Raw genomic sequence first — 18,696 nt, 5'->3', positions numbered from 1 at the left:
AATATTCCATGTTTCGGAAAGCTTTTGTTGTAGAGAAATATTGATCATGAGAAAGAGCAGAGCTTAAGATGGCAGCCGTTTAGTGTCTGTAAGGAAGTTCTGCATGGCGGAGAGCACATTCCAGTTACTGTGCCCAAGGTAGGAAGCCCCAAGAGACAGAGCAACCCCAGCTGACAGACTTAGACCTAGCTGTCGTAACGGTTGCTCTAGCACGCGGCTCCGTAAAGAGGAGAAACGGCGGCAGGTCAACAAGAAATGTTCTATCGTTTCGGGTTCTCCGCAGAACGGGCACAATGGGGAGACCGCCAGACCAGATCTATAAAGGTAGAAGTTTAAGTGAGGCACGCGACAACGTAGACGCGTGAAGGAAACCTCAAGCTTGCGTGATTGCCATCCTTTACTGCACCACGGGTAAATGAGATGCCGGAATTCAGGAGAGGAGGTCAGAGCTGATGCTGCGAATTCTTTCAAGAGCAGATACCTGCGAAACCTGGCCGCAGTAATATATGCGCTGGGTGGAAGCACAGATACGACTGGGCCTTGAAGAGATGCCTTTGCCAGGGTATCAGCAACCTCATTCAAATGGATTCCTCTGTGCCCAGGCACCCAGAACAGCCGTAACGAACACACGTGGGGTGGAGTCAAGCATTTGAGTAAGCGTAGTGCCTGAGATGTTGTAGGCGCGATGAGAGAGAAACACAACGATAATGAATCCGTCATAATTATGACAGAAGACAAAGAGCTGTTTAATTTGCGCCACGCCAAGACTACTGCTAGAAATTCGGCCAAATAAATAGGAGTGTAATCGGGAAGGCGGAGTGAGAATGACCAGTCAAGGGAGATGGAGAAAATGCCAACACCGGCCTTTTCTTCACACTGTGAGGCGTCTGTCGCTATGAGCACGAGATTTAAAGCGCAGCTAGTAATCCTGTAATAAACCGCTGAGCAAATGAAAAGGCATTAACTTTGCATGTTTTGGAAAGATGTCATCGAAGACAATCTGAATAGATGAAGAATTGGCGCATACCAGAAGGATGTCCGAAATGCGGACGTTTAAGGGGTCAAGGAGGGATTGCACAAAACATATCTGAGGGGTACGGAAACGAGACCAGGTTTCGTTGAAAAATGGCCGAGGCTGACGAAGAAAGATGAAATTCGAGGCATGAAGCGACGAATCGCACATTTTTACAAACGTTTTCACCGTTAAGAGCCGAAATCTTGAAGGCAATGATGGAATACGCGCTTCCAGGTACAAAACGGAATTCGCCACAAATTTTTGGAAGGCCCATACAGAGGCGCAACGCCTCCCGCTCCAAGAGAATCAAGGGACGAAGTTTATACGCTGGCGCACCAGAGAATAAAACACAGCCGAACTCTAAGACTGGACGGACTTACATTCTATAAATCATAAGAAGCGAGTGCCTTCTATGTGTTCACAGCTATAAGAACGTTCACCGCTCAGCACTGTGCACGAGACTTGCAAATGAGCGCGTGCGTGTGATCGCCGGCCGATTGCCCAGATATTTATTTTATCCTCCGTTAACATTCCGGCTTCCGAAAGAAGAATATGGATGTTGTTGAAAGGCCCCTTCAAACGCTCGGCGACGTTCGACTGTGCTCTCTTGCTAAAACTACAAACAGCTCCGGAGTTCAGCACTCGCAGATGTAACCAGCCGGAATTAGCTGAAATATACGAATACACAATAGATTTCACCGCTGCTCCGTACATGCATTAGCGTACTTCTGTAGGCCTTTGCAATCGGGCTGAAGAATTGTCAAAACGCCTCCCCTGGGGACTGTTGCAGAAGGTCCGTTGCCGCTTCCACCGTGCTAGCGCCAACTACGCTCGACAGTTTAGTGAGAACTATGCCGAAGCCTAGGAAGCACTTATTGCAAAGGTCTCAAAAAGCGCGCCGGTTATTGGATATTGGATCAGTGTTTGTTGAAGGTGAGAAAGGTCACAGACATGTACAGTCAGGGACAAAAGTCTCCGGACCACGTGTTCCTCAAACGAAGCTTATAGCTCTACTATCAGACAGCGGCTGGAGACCGCACTTGTGGAGATGAAAGAACAAAAATTTAACTTTTACCTCCACAAGTGCGGTCTCCAGCCGCCGGCTAATAGCAGAGCTATCGGCTTCGTTAGAGGAACACATGGTCCGGAGACTTTTGTCCCCGACTGTACACACTGGCTTTTTTTCTCCACACGATGAAATATGAACATGTCCGCACTAATATCCGCAAGATGTTTTTTAATACACTGCGAAAATAACACGGCAACATTACAATGGCGCAATATATTCTGCTGCGAAAATATTACCAGCTCGGTCTGGCATTCCCGCAGCTACTGCTGGCGCTGAAATGAACTGACGGGGGGTTTGTGATATGTTTTTTTTTTCGTAGAACAACGCATTTACGGTCTGTTCTCCCTGAGAGTAGCATCAACCTGCAAGACAGTTCCTCGAAAAATGGCGGCTTGTGTCGCGAAGTGCCCTGCATATGTAAAAAGCGCGTCAATTTTGCCGACACTAGACCACAGGGATTTAGGTCCACATTTTAATTATTAATACGCATCACATCCGTATCACAGCCGGGTTGTTTAAGAATCACTTGACATTCGTACACAAGCTGCGCTGCAGCATTTCGCACTGCGCGCCGATGCTGCTAACGACGGCTCCGAAGGCCAGGTGTGGCGGTATGCCTGGTATGCATGCTGGCATCCATGCATGCTGGTATCCATGCATGCTGGTATGCCTCGATGCGCGCGCCCCCGCTCAGGGCGAGGACAGCTGCGTCGTCTGCTACGGCGGCCGCCATTCTCGCGCCCGCGGCATGCAGGTTTCGTTCTCGTGAGGGGAGGTCGGCTGCTCGCTTCTCGTTTGCCGCGAGCGCTTAAAAAAAAAAAGAAAAATTAGGAGTCTTGGAGAATAGAATACTAAATTTTGTTGGACAGCCTTCTGCTTTTAAAAACGGGACAAGCAGCCAACGTCAAGGCGTGGACGGTAACAAGGAAAGCGGGTATGCAAGATATGCGCCAATTATGTCAGTGAAGCTTTTCTAGAATCTATTGCTATAGTTCAAAACCGATCTCCTGTGCACTGACCCTGTTGGTGCGTCGAAAGAGCACTCCACCCCAACATAAATTTGCGTCGTCAGCTAGCTGACTCGCGTCAAGCGACCATCCTCCTGGAGAAGCAGAGGAAAAATCCTGAAAACGTTTATTTACCGAGGTTTGCGATAGATTACGATGAAGGAAACCGTTACTAAGCAGAGGAGCATGCAATAAAAAGTTTTGGGCCGCTTTTAAGATGAGTTAAATCTCTGTGACGGTTATGTCAAGGCATATTCTGCATACCACCGCGGGTATTGGGAGACCCGTTGGTGTTGTCCTTCATATGTATGTTTTCTCCGGGCGAACAAAACGCTTGAAAAATGCCACAATCCACTGCGTGAGGGGGGGGGGGGGGGGGTGTTGAAAATTTATTTTAGACCACACCTCCCTCAATTGAAAGCATTTAATTCTGTTCTCTTCTTTTGTAGTTAATTTCAAACTATCAAGTTTATTAGAATTGCTGAAACGCATCGGGTGATTTCTGTCCAAGCTTGTTTGGCGTTATTTTTTAATTTTTTAGGTATGAATGTCCCAATACAAGTGAGTGCAATGGATGGGTGAGAAAACGGAGCAGACACGGTCAATGACACAGCGTCTTGGTTTCGCACGTTTTGAAGAACCAAAGATTATCAGCAACGGTAATAAAATATAAGCACAAGCCTGTTCGTCTGACTACACCTAGATGAACACACAAACTGTTACCCAAGCAAACATAAAATCATTTATTCAGTGGTTATGAAAACACACAATGAAGTTACCAATATTTCTGTTTATGGGAACGTGAAAATTATTGCACTTTTTCAAAGTAGACATCTATGTTAAATAGATGCCTGTAATTGACAAAACAGTTGTGATTGCATATTATATAGATGCAGAATTCAGGCTACGAAGCAAACACGTGCAAGCGCAAAAAAACACGGACAGAGAAAGAGACTTGGACAACACGAGCGCTTCGAAGCAAAACTTTCGCGGAACTTCATATTCCCGCTTGGTTATGCAAGGCTTACTCCAGCATACGTTTTGCTTCTGTGGCCACTAGAATGAGGGCTCGGAATTTGGCGAAGTGAATTCGAAGCCTCACTCTGGCACACAGCAGTCAACATTTTTCTTATTCGCTCTTTGTGAACCATGCAAGTCTTCACAGAGGGCTTGTCTATCGTAAGCAAACTAATCCGTATTGGTTCCAAGACTACTTATGTGCCGTTCTCGTGCTCTGTGCCTTGATTCGTGCCGGCCGCGGTTCGCTGACAGGCGCCTCGTAAAGGCAATTATTTTCTAATGAACAGAAGCGGCCAAAGCACGTTTGGTACGCATTCACGAGCGAAAACATTGTGTCATGCAATTTCGGATGCAAACAGGCAAGCGGCAGGCAAAGGCCGGTTCGGCGCTGAAGTGTGCCCTTTTTTTTATGCCGAGCAAGACGGATAGTGCGGAAATGAAATCTGACCAATAAAAATGTTGTACTACACTTAGCTGACTAAACGCAAAAGCGGTAAATCTTAACAAAAACAGCACTGAACCAACATGCGGCACATGAGGAGTTCGTCGGTAGCCACTTGACGCTTGATCCTTTCGGGTCTCTTGGAAAATGGAACATCCTCCAACAATTTCTCGCATGGTTGGAACACTGAAGAACACAACATCCAGGCATTGCACGGCGATGAAAGCCGCGCGAACGCAGGCACGCAGCAGTGACGCCCGCACGACAGCAGAGCGGCGAGGTCGACGCGGGCAACACAATGGCGGAGGGAGCGCGCGAAAATAGGTTTAGCCGGCGCCAAGTGGTTCAAAAGGGTGACTTCACCCTAGGCGGGGGCGCGCGGTATATTAGTTCTATGGCGCGCGCATCGAGGCACCCTATGGCGGACTTCCAAGTGGCGTCACCTTCCGTGGACAGAGTGAATTGCTCTCTGTAAACGCTCTACAGCCTTTTGGCGCTTCAAATCGGTATCAACACCTCTCCTGGGCACGACAAAACCATTTGCCCGCAAGCATAAGCTAGTCCTCTACAATGACTTTCGCAGCCCTGCGCCGCCCACGTGTTGCCAATGTTGACCCTTAGAAGCCAGCTCCTTCGTTGCGTCACTATGACAGTGCTCGGTGCTGAGCTGGATACATGCTTGTAGTGCGAGAGCACTGTTCGATACGCTCACCAACATCGACCAAGAATCTTGTTACCGAACGTACGTGCCTACGTTTTTTCGATCTTGTGCCGTTACCTAACTACCCTAGCTACTATCCGAGCTTACCCGAGTTGCTCGGGTAAGTTCGGAGGAGCGTCCTGCGTGAGAGGTTGTTCGGGAAGAACAACAAGGGTGGCACAATCCCTACCGGTGGCTGTGATAAAAACAGCCACCTGCCAGTGCAATGGCGCGTCGCTTAACCGCTGCGCCACTGCGCTGGTAGTGGTATGAGGACTCACCGCCATCTATGAACGGCAAGTAGAGAATGTTTCTACATATGTGGACATTAACCCACTAAAGATGCCGCATCACACCTTTACGGTGGAGCTTAAGGGTCCCCTCCAATTAAAATGAACACCCACTTTCGTATGTTTACTCGGTTTGAACCCATAAATTTTTCTCCTCGCGTATACCTCACACTTTCCCAATCCCGACCCGCCTCACGGGCCTCTCAGTGCATTCCGGGGCCTTTACAGTGCCCTTGTGCTTCCCATACTTGAGTACTGTTGTGCAGTCTGGCTATTCAACTCTGCTTCTTTTCGTATCAGCCCTGTCAGTGTCCAGCGTCGGCTGCATATACATTCAATCGCCGGAGTACTCCACAAAGCAACGTCTCCAATACGCAGATTTCATCTACGAGCCTTCTCTTACTTTCGTCCTAACAGGCTCTCTCCTCTCGTGTACAAGCGTCTACAATGCGTCTTTTTCGCCGCTTGACCGCACCAGATCAGCAAGCGCAAACTGATGGCCTACGGCCCAACCGCCAGACTGGCAACTTAATACAACCGCTTCTTGCACGCCCTGGACTATAGTGAGCAAATATCCCCACGCGCGTGCCTAACCACGCTTCAATGCATACGGGTGCGGGGATCTACACCAGGAGTGCCTCGTCAGGTGGCTTCCGCATGCAGTGCGGCATGCTTCGGCACGCGTGGGTGACAGTACGTCATGCGTCTTCCTGGCTCTTCCGTGCCATTTCACTGTGGCGACATTTTTATGCCACCATCGCCCGGTCCTTACCCCCTCGAGCGTATGATATCCCAACTATTGTGAAGGCGGCGCAGCGGCTATCATATTTCGTCTCCATTTCGCTCTTCATCCCACATTTCATCGTACCTTACATTTTCGGCCCCAAGTCAGGGTCAGCAAACCTTCGTGGTATCGGCAGCGTAGCCTTTTTGCTACCCATGCATTATAAATAAATTATTATAAATATTACAAGAATTATAAATAAATTATTATTATTATCACGACAGCGTTAAGGCTCCCGTTCTGCTGAAAAGCCGGCGTCGTCGTCGGTGTTGTGAGCGAAAGATCCCCTGAGAAGGAACCTTGGTGGGCCATATAGGTCACGTGACCTTTTGGCTTCTTCAGAACCTGCCCACCGGGCTGTGAGCAAACTCACCCCCATGGCAGGTGGCAGTTAAAGGGCAACTGCAGCACTTTTTTGAGAATTTCGAGAAATTCAATGATTCAAATCTATATAGGCAGTAGGTAAAGCATGCTGAGTGTTTTTGCACTAGTATTTAAAATAGTGACGTAATCAACGATTGAATTTCACGCTTCTCCTCAATGCACAAGAGAAGTGCAGGAAAACTCAGCGTGACGTCATGGAAGGTATGATTTCAAATTACCGCTGCTGTTAGCCACACCCTGCCCTGACTCGTTAGATGTTGGCAAACAACTCTCGGCAGGGTTCGCCTTCGGTGGCGTTGGTTTTTTTTCCTCCAAAGCAGGCGTTTGTGCATTGGAAATGTACCGATACCTTCGATGACGTCATCATGCGCCCCCCACTTGGCGCTGTGCGCTGCGGAGAAGCTTGAAGGGTGTCGGGATTTTAATCGGCGATTACTTCACTATTTGAAGTGTGAGCCCAAAAAGACTTCGCATGCTTTACCTCTAAGTTTCACATATTCGGCCTTCTTAAGCTCGTTGATTTCTATAACATGTGCAGTTTCCCTTTAAAGTATTGACTGTCCGCGAGAGGTTGCTCGGGAAGAGCAATCCGGGTCTCACAAGCCCACCGGTGGCAGCGCTTGCCATCGCAGGGAGTGGCAGGTCGGTCAAGAACTGCACCACTGCACCAGTAGTGGTATGAGGCCTACCAGTCCATGGATCTATGAACGTAAAGTCGAGAATGACCATGTCCTCATATATGGACATTAACCCATTAACGCTATAGCGTCATATCCGTAAGGCGGAACCTAAGTGTCCTCTCTCATTTTTATTTTTATTTTATTATAAATTTGGTAGGTGAAGAGAGGTCTATCGTTTATACACGACCTGAGCCTTTGGCCACCGCATCACCGGGACAGTTGCTCACCCAACCAGGACAGCTTGATGGCAAGGAAAGTCCAAACTGATCAACACCTGGAAGGTTGAACGGTATTAACCCAGTGTGTTCAGAGGAATGTGTTCCTAGCTGAGAATGGGTGAGGTGCGTTTCCAGATTCAGCGCAGAGGCTCATGGGAAAGTCGTCTGCTACCGCTACTTCCGGTCCCAAATTTCTCCCCCTGCTCGCTTGCTTCACGGCAGTCGCTGTGTTAATTCGCTTGTTACACTAATTTATTTCAATTGCAACACCGCTGATTGTATTGCACCATCGCAAGACCAACTAGACGTCGACTCTGTTCTGCTTCGTAGCGTGTTTTCGAATGAAGTACAACCAAAATAATGTAAACGGTCGGATGCGTTCTATGCGTATGCAGTGCGATGTGTTGAGACATGCTGTGCGCACGGTTGCATGTATGGATAGTCTGTTAGCCCACTGGCAGCTTTTACACGCTTTGAGGCAAATACATCTATCGTTTGCTAAACCTTGCAGGCTCAGCCTTCGTTGCTTTCGTGGTGCAGCAAAAAAAAACAAACAAAAAAAACTAATACATAATGACCAACGCGTTAAACTAGTTCAACCGCGCACATAGCCGACTGCCGTACATACGCAGAACAGCCAGCCTACGTTGGCAATATTATAACCACGAGAAAACACTCGTACCTTTCGTAATTGTCATTTTCTGCACTCAGGACGCGTTCATACACAACACGCGCTGATCTTATGGTGATTCTGTGCAATACGCAATGTAGCAGCACAAATAGATTAGCGAATAAACGATGCACGACAATTTCTATGCAGAAGGCAGTGCGTGGGAGAAATTTGGAGCCGGAAGTAGGTGGCAGACGATTTTCCTATGGTTCTTTGCGTTCACTTCGGAAACGCACCTCACCTATAATTTCACACAAGTGAATAAATACAACAAAAGCTACTTGAGCGCTGCTACACGGCTTTAAAAGAAACGTGCAGCCTTCTCTAACCTTTACATTTGAATAGGGGTTCAAACACGCCAGACTAAACGCGCTGGACTAAACAAAAGCGTGAGTCTCCGCTGGCTATTACGTTCTGCGAACTTTTTCAGGGGAACTTCTCGCACACGACGTTTTCTTGCTCACGCAGTCCTGCTCGCTCAAGGCGTCACGTTACGCTTCACAGCAGCGTGCAGACGCCGAACAAACCGGCGCGTCTAAAGTTACCGCAGCGTTTAAAGTTACCGCGTCCCTTCGAAGCAGCTCCCTGAATTCAAATGCACGTCACACAACTGTCAAATGTCGGACGATTGTTTCAACGAGCAGGATTGTGAGTGAGTGAAAGGCGTCCCCTTTTCATCGCCAATGTCTGCGTTGCGAAATTTGGCGGCGCATGCATAGGTCTCCTTTGTGTGGGCTTTATCGCTTCATGAACACAAAGCAGCGGTTCCTCGCGATTCCTGTTTCCTAAACAGAGTAGTAGGTAGTGGGCCTAAAACTCCGCAGCGCTTTCAGGAGGAATATAGCTCAGACTAATATCACCTTACCTTTTCAGTCAACGGTCGTATTTTCTTGCTGAATAATGCTTCCTTCTTCTCCGCTTTGCTTCATATGCGCGTGCGCTGTTATCGCTTGATCGCGATCACAGCACAACGCCGTAAAATCGTCATCGTGCAAATGCACTACAAACAATATTTTAGTTATTAGTAAAAGAAGAGGCTTAATCAATGAGCAAAGTTATTTCTCCGCATGCTCCTCTCTGACAGCGTAGAGACCCTTCCATCGGACAAGAGAATGCCTCCCCTCCGGGTTGTTGCAAACTAATTCGCTGCAGCTCCCATCGTTTTAGCGACAAAAATCTCTGATCTGGCCGGTTGCGAAACTTCCTATGTATGGTAGGGTATATGTGGTTTAATGTCGTACATGGGCTATCATGAACTCCGTGGTGGAGGGCCGCGGATTTGTTTCGACCGCGTGGGGGTCGTGCACTGACATCGCACAGTACGGACGCCCTGCGTTTCGCCTCCATCGGAACGCTGCCGCCGCAGCCGGGATCAGTCGAGCGCCCTAACCACTGAACCACCGCGGCTGGGAAACTAATGCGACAGCATTAGTTTTCACATTTGTCGCAGCTTCTGTTGCAACTTCTGTGTGTACGTCAGTTTCTTTACAGTTGTCAGACCATCTGCCACCATATTCGGACTGCTAGCTGCAGTAGCAGGTATTGTATTTTGATTGTTGCAACAGTAATTACTTTTTGATTTAGTGTAATATAATCTTTGCTGCTCAGGAGGCGCTCATCGCCATCTCCACAGCATCGGCCAGAGCCACGGGGGTCTTGGACTGAAGACCCCACCTACTCGCACCCTCTTCCTCTCTTTGAATAAACATTCCTTCCTTCCTTCCTTCCTTCCTTCCTTCCTTCCTTCCTTCCTTCCTTCCTTCCTTCCTTCCTTCCTTCCTTCCTTCCTTCCTTCCTTCCTTCCTTCCTTCCTTCCTTCCTTCCTTCCTTCCTTCCTTCCTTCCTTCCTTCCTTCCTTCCTTCCTTCCTTCCTTCCTTCCTTCCTTCCTTCCTTCCTTCCTTCCTTCCTTCCTTCCTTCCTTCCTTCCTTCCTTCCTTCCTTCCTTCCTTCCTTCCTTCCTTCCTTCCTTCCTTCCTTCCTTCCTTCCACTCACACTCGCTCTCGCAGTCTGCCTCGAACAGAGGGTCACCCTGCAATCGACGTACACCTTTGTCATCATCTTCATCTTAACACCTTTATTTATTACATGCTACCAGTCATTTCCAGGTCTAAGGTAAGCGTGATGGAAATCCATTCGCAATGGGAAAAAAAAGTCGGCAGAGACACTTAAGACAGCTTGCGTATGAGAAGGCGTAAGCCCGACCGCTCACTTGAACGGAGTCGCCTCGTGCTGCGGGGTTATTAACCGATGCCACGCAGCTGGAAATTCTACCTCTGCATGGCTCTACGTAGCCGCCGCCGCGACGCCGCCGCACCCCTTTTGATCTGCGCGCTAACTTCGTGAAGGCAGTCGTCGCCGTACCGCGGCCCGCGCTCCGCCTTAAGGGTATGGCGCGATAGCTAATGGGTTAATGCCCATATATGCAGAATTGGTCTTTCTCTACTTAACATCCATAGATCCCTGGAAATCATCATACTACTCCTGGCGCAGTGGTGCAGCGGTTAAGTGGTGCGCCATTTCCCTGTCATGGCAGGTGCTGCCACTGGTGGGACTTGTGCGATCTAGGTTGTCCGCGCGACCAATCATTAATTTAGCCGCCACCTGCCAGCTTGCATGAGGACGCCATCTTTTATGGGTACGGTCGAGTGCTATCACACACAAACGAAGGCTGGTTTTCGCTCAATGGGGCAAGTAAGGCGTACAAACGAAACGAAATGCAAACCAATTCAACCACCAACATATATAGGTTGTGTGCCACACAAAAGCAGAAATGCAAACTCATCTTGGTATGCTGCAGTCACATTAGCAGGTAGCTGATTCCATTCGGGCGATCAGCGAAAAAAAACTAGTTCCTCTGACATGCCGAGTGTGTTTATTTTGTGTTATGAGCGATGTGCAGTCCTTAATATAATTTTGTTTGTCAATCCGAACGGTTTCATTTATAATGATATATAAAAAGGAATAACCGTTTATGTTTCCGCCAAACACAGAGAAGCGTCAAGTTTGCTTTATCGTACAACGGAGAGACTGACTCTTTCCTCCAAAAACGGGAAAATACGAGGCGCAGTGCACGTATTAGTACTGGCTCCGATTCCCGCACTAACACTTCTTAGCGAACAAATACTAGCGAGCAAACTTGATTCCATCGCCGTCTTTGCACGGAGTCCGGAATGGATATACGCACCCTAATTCTGAGCGTGCAAGTTACACATTACACTGTTAAACCTCAAACAATGCGCCCTGGTTGCGAAGAAATAAATTTCTCCGCCAAACTCGCGTTCCGTAAACTTATGACGGTGGGTGTAAGATAAACTGCTAGCGATCCTTCAGGACAGCTACATCGTCGCGACGTTCTCTGTGGCAACGTTGTGGCACGACCGCTAGATACTTTGCATCAAGCGGCCGTGATTGTGGTATCGAAGCGGTGGCCTTGCGGTAGAGCGTTCGCCTCGCATTCGGAAGGTGCTGGGTTCGATCCCCTGTGACGCCGGGTGTCCACCGGTTTTCTATTGGGTACTAGATTTCCTCGGCCTGGTGCTCGGGTTTTCTGGGGTGAAATTCTTGGGAAAAGTGTCTTCGACCAAACCGTTGCGTTGACGGACCAGTGATTCGTTCCGCCATCAAACAACCCTGAATCCGCCTCGTGCGGTGAAAGCCCACTTGTGGCCTTTTTTTTTTTCTAGCCCACAGTGACGGGATTTGAAGGCGCAGGCTCCTTTCCCACGCACTGCAACCCTAGGAAGCCGAGCACCAGGCCGGGGCATAGCTTGTGCCCATTTTGAGGAAACCAGTGGGTACCTGGCCGGCGGCGGGAGTCGAACCCACCACCTCCCGAAGCCGAGGCGGGTGCTCTACCACAGCCAGCTGTACGTCCAGTGTCTGCGACTCGGGCTGACTTCAAACTGCTGTGAAGTCGGATTTGACGGAGCCAGTGCTTGCACCCGCCGCGGTAGCGCAAGGGATCTGGTCCTTTTATTGAGGAGCGCAAGTTCGCGACGTAGGAGCGGCCGCATTTCGATGGAGGCGAAATGCAAAAACGCTCGTGTAAATAAGGTTTCAGTGGTGTGCGTTATTTAACCGAAGATAGTTGAAATTAATCCGGAGCACTTCGCTGCGCCGCGCCTCATAGCCCAGATGAAAGCTTTAAGGAGTGAAATTCTATTCACTATTTCTTTTCAATGCGAGAAGCGTACATTCATGAGCCCCGCACCCAGGTATCGTGGCGTCGCTCTCTTGATGCGCAATTTCGCGACATGAATTCCGCTGTCCCCACGGCTGCTCCAAGGAGGCGGTCTAGTCATGCTACGTTAAAGAGGCCGCGAACTATCCCTTGAGTATGGCGACTCGGACTGTAGATTCAACTGGTGAGAACTTAATTTATAAAGTGCTTTCGAATAGTCGGGCCCCTCGAAATTATCTTCGCACCATTAGTTCGCCGCGGGAGCTGGCTCTTTTGAAACGGAGCGAGCAACTACATGAATTAACACATGTATTCCGAGCCACCGGCTTAATTCATGACGTCAACTTTGCCGATTTGTAGACACGTACTACAGTTTGCATGCGCCACCCGATTGCAGCGACAGCACCAAGTTTTTTTTTTCCTCGCTGTTTTCATGCCTCTCGTTGTCTGCATTCAATTATTGAAACATTTCTCGACAAAAATTGCTCTAAGTCACGGTACTCCGTTTGGTCATGTTCTGAGTTTTATTTCTCAGAGCGACAATTTACCTGGCTCAGCCTACCAACTTCCTCGTCGTAAAATCGTTAACAACCCTTCGTACGACAAAGCGCGAGGTGAGTCGGCACGAGTGCTCGACATTGAAGCCATTTTCTTTCATAGGAGAGAGAGAGAGAAAACTTTATTATAAGAAAGGAATTCGGGGCACGCTCCTGGGTCCCCGCACGACCGCACTGCACTCAAGTGTTTGTTCCTAAGGTCCATAACACTGGGAGCCCGGCCGGTGGCAATGGTCTGCACGACCCGGTCCTCCGAGCGCTGCAGGGTCTCCCAATCCTCCCAGGTTTTCAGGTTCTCTAGGACCAGCGGCCGAGGATTCGCCGGGCAGAGTGATAGGATGTGGAGGGAAGAGGCGAAGGGTTGTGGGCATAGGGCGCATGCCGGAGTGGGGAAGGATGGATGATAGTAGGCTAGGGTAAGGGGTGAGGGGAGAGTGTGCGTCTGTACAGTCAGGAACAAAAGCTTACGGGATGCGGATTCGCGGAAAATAACTTACCCCTGCGTTGCTTCGCTATCCAGTCGCTTGGTATTTCTTCTCGTTGTTCGAACTGATGAAACACGCATGTTCCTTCATCAAGGGCGTCCGCAGAATTTTTTGCAGGGGGGGGCCCCATTGGTTGTTGGCGCCGGAGGGGGGGGGGGGGGTATATTCGTAGCGAAAAGGCACTATTTGCGGAGTAAATTTATTTATTTATATATAAATAAATAAATAAGTAAAATACACACATGAAAGAAAATTACAAGCAGCAAATTAAACCGCGGATTGTAGAGATACATTGGAGTTTATCAACAAAGAAACAATTAAAATTAATAAAAATGCAAAAAGATACTATCAATACTCGAAGTGCTCAGTCTTACTGCATACGGGTTCTCGACTCACCCGAATTGATGACCAGAACACAGCGCAATATATTCACAAACACGCAACTACAGTCACTCAGTCAGTCTTCCTTGAACAGCAACTGTAGGCGCCTCGGATTTTTCTGGGCGAATTGCGTAGTTACACGGGTGATAAATTCATTTCTGTGCTTCATTACACGCTCTCAGTGCACAGTCATCATATATATTGATTGGAAAAATGGTTGAACGAGTACGTTGAAAACAAAAGATGACTATATATACAACGAAAACTTATTTACAACATAAATGCACGCTCGCAGCTTCATACACCTCGCTCCATCTTGCTCGCGCATCCGCACAGTCGAGCAACCGCACACACACTGCTCGCCGCTCCTCGTTTTCTCGTCCGCTGTCTTGGTTGTTCTCACCTTCGTTGACAACCCGCCACTAAAAACACCGAAGCACAAACACAGAGGCGCGCACACGTGCAAGGGCTTACTTGCCACAATATCCACGAATGCGCACTTTTGGGGTGTAAGGAACGCCGCGCGACTTCCGAGGGGAAGGGACACCCGAAACTAATTCGGTCGGAAAATTTGTTTTTGTGCTTTTATGGGGTTCAGAGCCCCAAAACGACTCAGGCTATGAGGGACGGAGTAGTACAGAGTTTCGGATAATGTCGACCACCTGGGTCTCTTTACCATGCACTGACACGCACAGTACATGGGCGCTGTTGTGATTTGAGGCCCAGCCAGAGGTGACAGGCGAGCCAGGCAGGCGCCATCGGGCTGCGTTGACCAAAGGCGCTGGTTTTCGGAGAAGACGCAAGGAACGCTGGTGTGGGGGCGCCTCTGGAGACTGCGTCGCCGTGAACAAAAGCAGCTAATCCCCTTTGCCGAAGGTTCTGAAAGCGGCGCTTCTACCGCACCGAGCTCTCCCGTGGATCGGAGGAGACAGCGAGCGGCGGCGGCGCCAACTCGTCGCCCGCTTGCCCCTGAGCAGCCCGACAAAGCGGGGGTGGACACGGCTGATTTGTCCTTCCCCCCTCAAGAATTCATCGGTGGCCGGCGTACGAACGTATCATGATTATAGCGAGCGACCTGTGCCCTGTGCACTGTCTGCCTCCGTGTCGCTATCTCTCTAGAGATCAAAGAAACAGACACCCATCTCGAAACACATGCTCGCCGGTGCCGCTGCATGTCTGCAACAGGTCGTCCTTCAGCAGAGCTGGCGGTGGCGTGGTTTGAAAACGGCGGAACGACGCGCGCCCGGACGCGGCATTTCGCAGATGTGACCAAGCGTCGAAGCGGGGCTGCTTTTACCCTTTTGGCTGAGCGCACCACCGCCCCTGGCGTGCGGCCATCACTCACGGTTCGAGTGAGTGATTTTCCAGGGGGGTGCAGCCGCCCCCCCTTGCCCCCCCCCCCCCCCCCCCTCCGGACGCCCATGTCCTTCATATATGTGTGATTTTCATTGATCTCCTTTGCATGACCGCGTAGAAACAGTGATGTTCCATTCCGTGACCGAAAATTCCCTCAATCAGAGCCAAAATTCTCTAGTTCAGGCGCTTTTTCCGTGCAGCAGCTTGAAAACTCGGTCAATTAAAAAGAAAAGAATTTCTGTTCTTAAAAACCTCCCACAAAATTCTCCTTTCTTCAAATTTCGGCCCTGAGATTCCGTCGAAAAAATGGTAATTCCTCGATTGGAACATCACTGGGCAGAACCAATTTTTTTTTTCCAGCATTCCCGCATTCCGCAAACTTTTGGCCATGATTGAACCTCGGCTGAATTACGCAGTCTACGTTGGGCGTTGCGCTCACAGTCATATTTGTTTCGTGCAGCAGATTTTGCGTCTCATGAACGAGGTGGTTGAGCGGCCGCTTGTGTGACATCAACGCCCGGTAATCTCCCCGCGGCCGCCAGTGCCGCTCCACAATCTCGAGTCGGCCTCTTGGTCTGTGGGCTGGGCTTCGCTCCCGCAAGTGTGAGTCGAGGAAAAATTGGAGCGGGCAAGTCTAGATGTGGGCTAAATGTCGTACCTTTAATTTACCCGCTCCTGTTGAGCGCTTGGATACAATTATTTTGGGGAGGTGGAGGAGGAAAAAACTTTTAATAACAAAAAAAAAAACGCGTTGATTGAGCTGGTGGCTGGAGTCCTCAGTCCAGTACCCCAGTGGCCTTGGCCGACGAGCACACCAGTTAAATGAGCGCTCGTTGGCTCTCCAAGATAAGGCTGGTCAGTTGTACCTCCCACTGCTCGGGTGACGTGTCCGGCTTCTGTAAATTTTCGGGGGCACATCGTTGCTTACTACCGGCTCTGATGCGTTTCTCGTGATCAGTAAAAGAAGATGCTTCAAGATCTCGTTGCAAAATTGAAGTATGCCTCCGTTTTGGCTAACCTTACAACCTACCGAGTTTCATTTCCTTGCTTTTTGAACAGAGAATTAAGTAATAGCAGTTTTTAAACGAATGCCAGAAATGCGGTTCCTATTAATTGGATTCAATGGGAAATGAATGGTTGCGGAAAAGAACCCCAACTTTTGCTCTAATGCACCTACTCACAAACAACTTAAATCACGTTTAGCCACTGATTCGAACATTTTTTTTTTTCAAGTTTTTCGCTGCTTCGTGGACGGCGTTTGCAGGTGAGGCGGCGTCGACATCACGCTCACGTCTCTGCAGCTGGCATCACGCGCGACCTTGTTCCGTGGTTTCTATCGCCTTCATTCGAGTGCATTCGGCGTGGTTCTTGCACAGTGCGTTTCTCAGTTGCTCCGTCCACAAATGACTGGCTGTAAGTTGACTGAACAGGTAAAACTCGAGCACATTGTCAGCCAGTATATGCCTCTGATCCCTCCATGGGGGGGATCGCTCGTAAAATATGTCGTATTTAGTGCTTTTCTGACGCGAAACCGAAAAAAAAAGCTGCATGCCTCTAGTTTTCTTTCACAAAATACTTGCATGAAAGGAAGGAAAGCTGAGCTGTACAGCGATAAGCTTTTGCTCCGCGGACTCCCAATTCAGGCATGGGGAGCACGCCGCTACCAACGAGTAGCGAGCGTTCACACGACTGCTATACATACAGCAGGAAGGCAGAGCCTTCTGTGTGACGGCCAGAACATGCGCGGTTGACGGAATACTAAATATCATTGGTGAATTTAGGTGTATATGTAACGTCGGGTCAGAGATGACGCAGGAGATTCTACTGGACGTTAGGCGTGAAGCCTGCAATTACTGAAGGCAGGAGCAAGGGGCATATAACAGCGATGGTCGGTAGCTGGCACTGAGTTGCGTGACACTAGTTTGTGCAGATGAGGTTCAGCACCTGACTTTGTAAAGAGAACGACGAAGTCGGAAGTTGTGTTCCTTCACATATGTAGTCAGCTGGTGCCTTTCCGGGAATAGCGAAGGTGCGCATTTAAATGCGAATCCTTCGTCTGGAAACAAATGCACTGAAAGGTGTCCAGTTGCCAAAACATAGCAGATGGAACACACTACAACGCCCGCGCAGTACGCGCACTCTGGTGCACATACAGTGCGATGAAAACACACAGGCGTATTACAGTGAGAGAGAAAAATATTTAATGCACAATGCTTAACAGGTTCGTACTACAGGATGTGACAGTGGTTTTCTGCAGATATATAGTTTTCTTATTTCCTCCGACGGTTGTACACTCTATACATGATTATTTGCCCAAAATATCCACAATAAAAGGCATCGAACAACGCCTGTGAACTCGCGCGTTTGATTAAGATTTCTATTGGATGGTTCGGGACACTTCGAGGTAAGCCATGCTTGTCGGCAGAGCTTCCATTTTCGAGTGGTGGAGTTACTCGGCACACGCCTCGGGAAGCGCACGGCTGCGCGCAAAGTGCGCGGAGGTGGAATCAACTTTCGATGCCCCGACTCGATCCTCGGAATCCGCCTTAAGGAACTTGTCGCTGCGCTGTATATATGCACCACTTAAAATCACCTCAACTCCAGCTTAGTATATGTTGCGCTGGAGCTGTCGAACAAGCTACTAATCTCACTTAGTTGCATGGAAGTACTCGTACAGTGACTCTATAGTTGGATGGCTGCGCGCACGCCCCAATAAGGTGTGTTTCTCGGACGCAGATGCTTTGCTCTTTTTTTTTCTCTGTGCTGGTAGCCTAAGGGAACAGCTCCTGCCCGTGGTGGGTATATGCGCGTGTGCTGACGTAGAACGAGTCTATACCTCCTGGCGGGTGTGTGGGGCCGTAGACGAGTCACTTCCACCCTGCCCGTGTGGGACTACGCCGGTGAGAGGCGTCGTGCAGGAAATCCGGGCGTTCGACTTGGGGCCTTGGTTCCGCTCGGCGGTCTGCGTGCTGGAGCAGAAAGGAGTGGGCCGGCTGGACTGGCTGGGCAGCCGGCACGGAGCCAGCTCGGGCGGCGGGGGCAGGGGCGTCGCTCACGAGTCGTTCCGGTCGAACTGCGTCTTGACGAAATACGTGGTCAGGGTGCCTTTCCCCTTGACGTAGGTGGATCCCCGGCACTCGCACTCGTAACCACACTCCTGAAGTTTCTTGGCTGTGTCCTCCGTCACCTACGGGAAGGGAATCAAGGAAAAGAACAGCAAATTGGTTTTTGAGGAAAGGAAATGGCGCAGTATCTGTCTCACATATATCGGAGGACACCTGAACCACGCCGTAAGGAAAGGGAGGAAGGTGGGAGTGAAAGAAGAAAGAGAGAAAAAGGTACCGTAGTGGAGGTCTCCGGATTAATTTCGACCGCCTGGGGATCTTTAACGTGCACTGACATCGCACAGCACACGGGCGCCTCTTGCGTTTCGCCTCCATCGAAACGCGTAAGACG

The 18,696-nt window shown here is 49.5% G+C and overlaps 1 protein-coding gene across 2 annotated transcripts in view; it reads right to left on the bottom strand.

Annotated features, from left to right (window-relative positions):
• Positions 1-17,418: 17,418 nt before the first annotated feature.
• Ac76E (adenylate cyclase type 2 Ac76E) overlaps positions 17,419-18,696 on the bottom strand; it is a 508,349-nt gene continuing 507,071 nt past the window's right edge. For both annotated transcript variants that reach the window (XM_089581917.1, XM_089581916.1), the window contains one exon: positions 17,419-18,427. In XM_089581917.1, coding sequence (XP_089438043.1) covers positions 18,293-18,427 — 135 coding nt within the window. In that variant the 3' untranslated portion in view covers positions 17,419-18,292. The remainder of the gene's footprint in view (positions 18,428-18,696) is intronic.

This window comes from Amblyomma mixtum, chromosome 3 (genome assembly GCF_055824585.1).
Source record: "Amblyomma mixtum isolate Tamu chromosome 3, ASM5582458v1, whole genome shotgun sequence".
Taxonomy (NCBI): domain Eukaryota; kingdom Metazoa; phylum Arthropoda; class Arachnida; order Ixodida; family Ixodidae; genus Amblyomma; species Amblyomma mixtum.
Note: the sequence above shows the minus strand (reverse complement) of the source record. Positions and strands in the feature narration are given on the sequence as shown.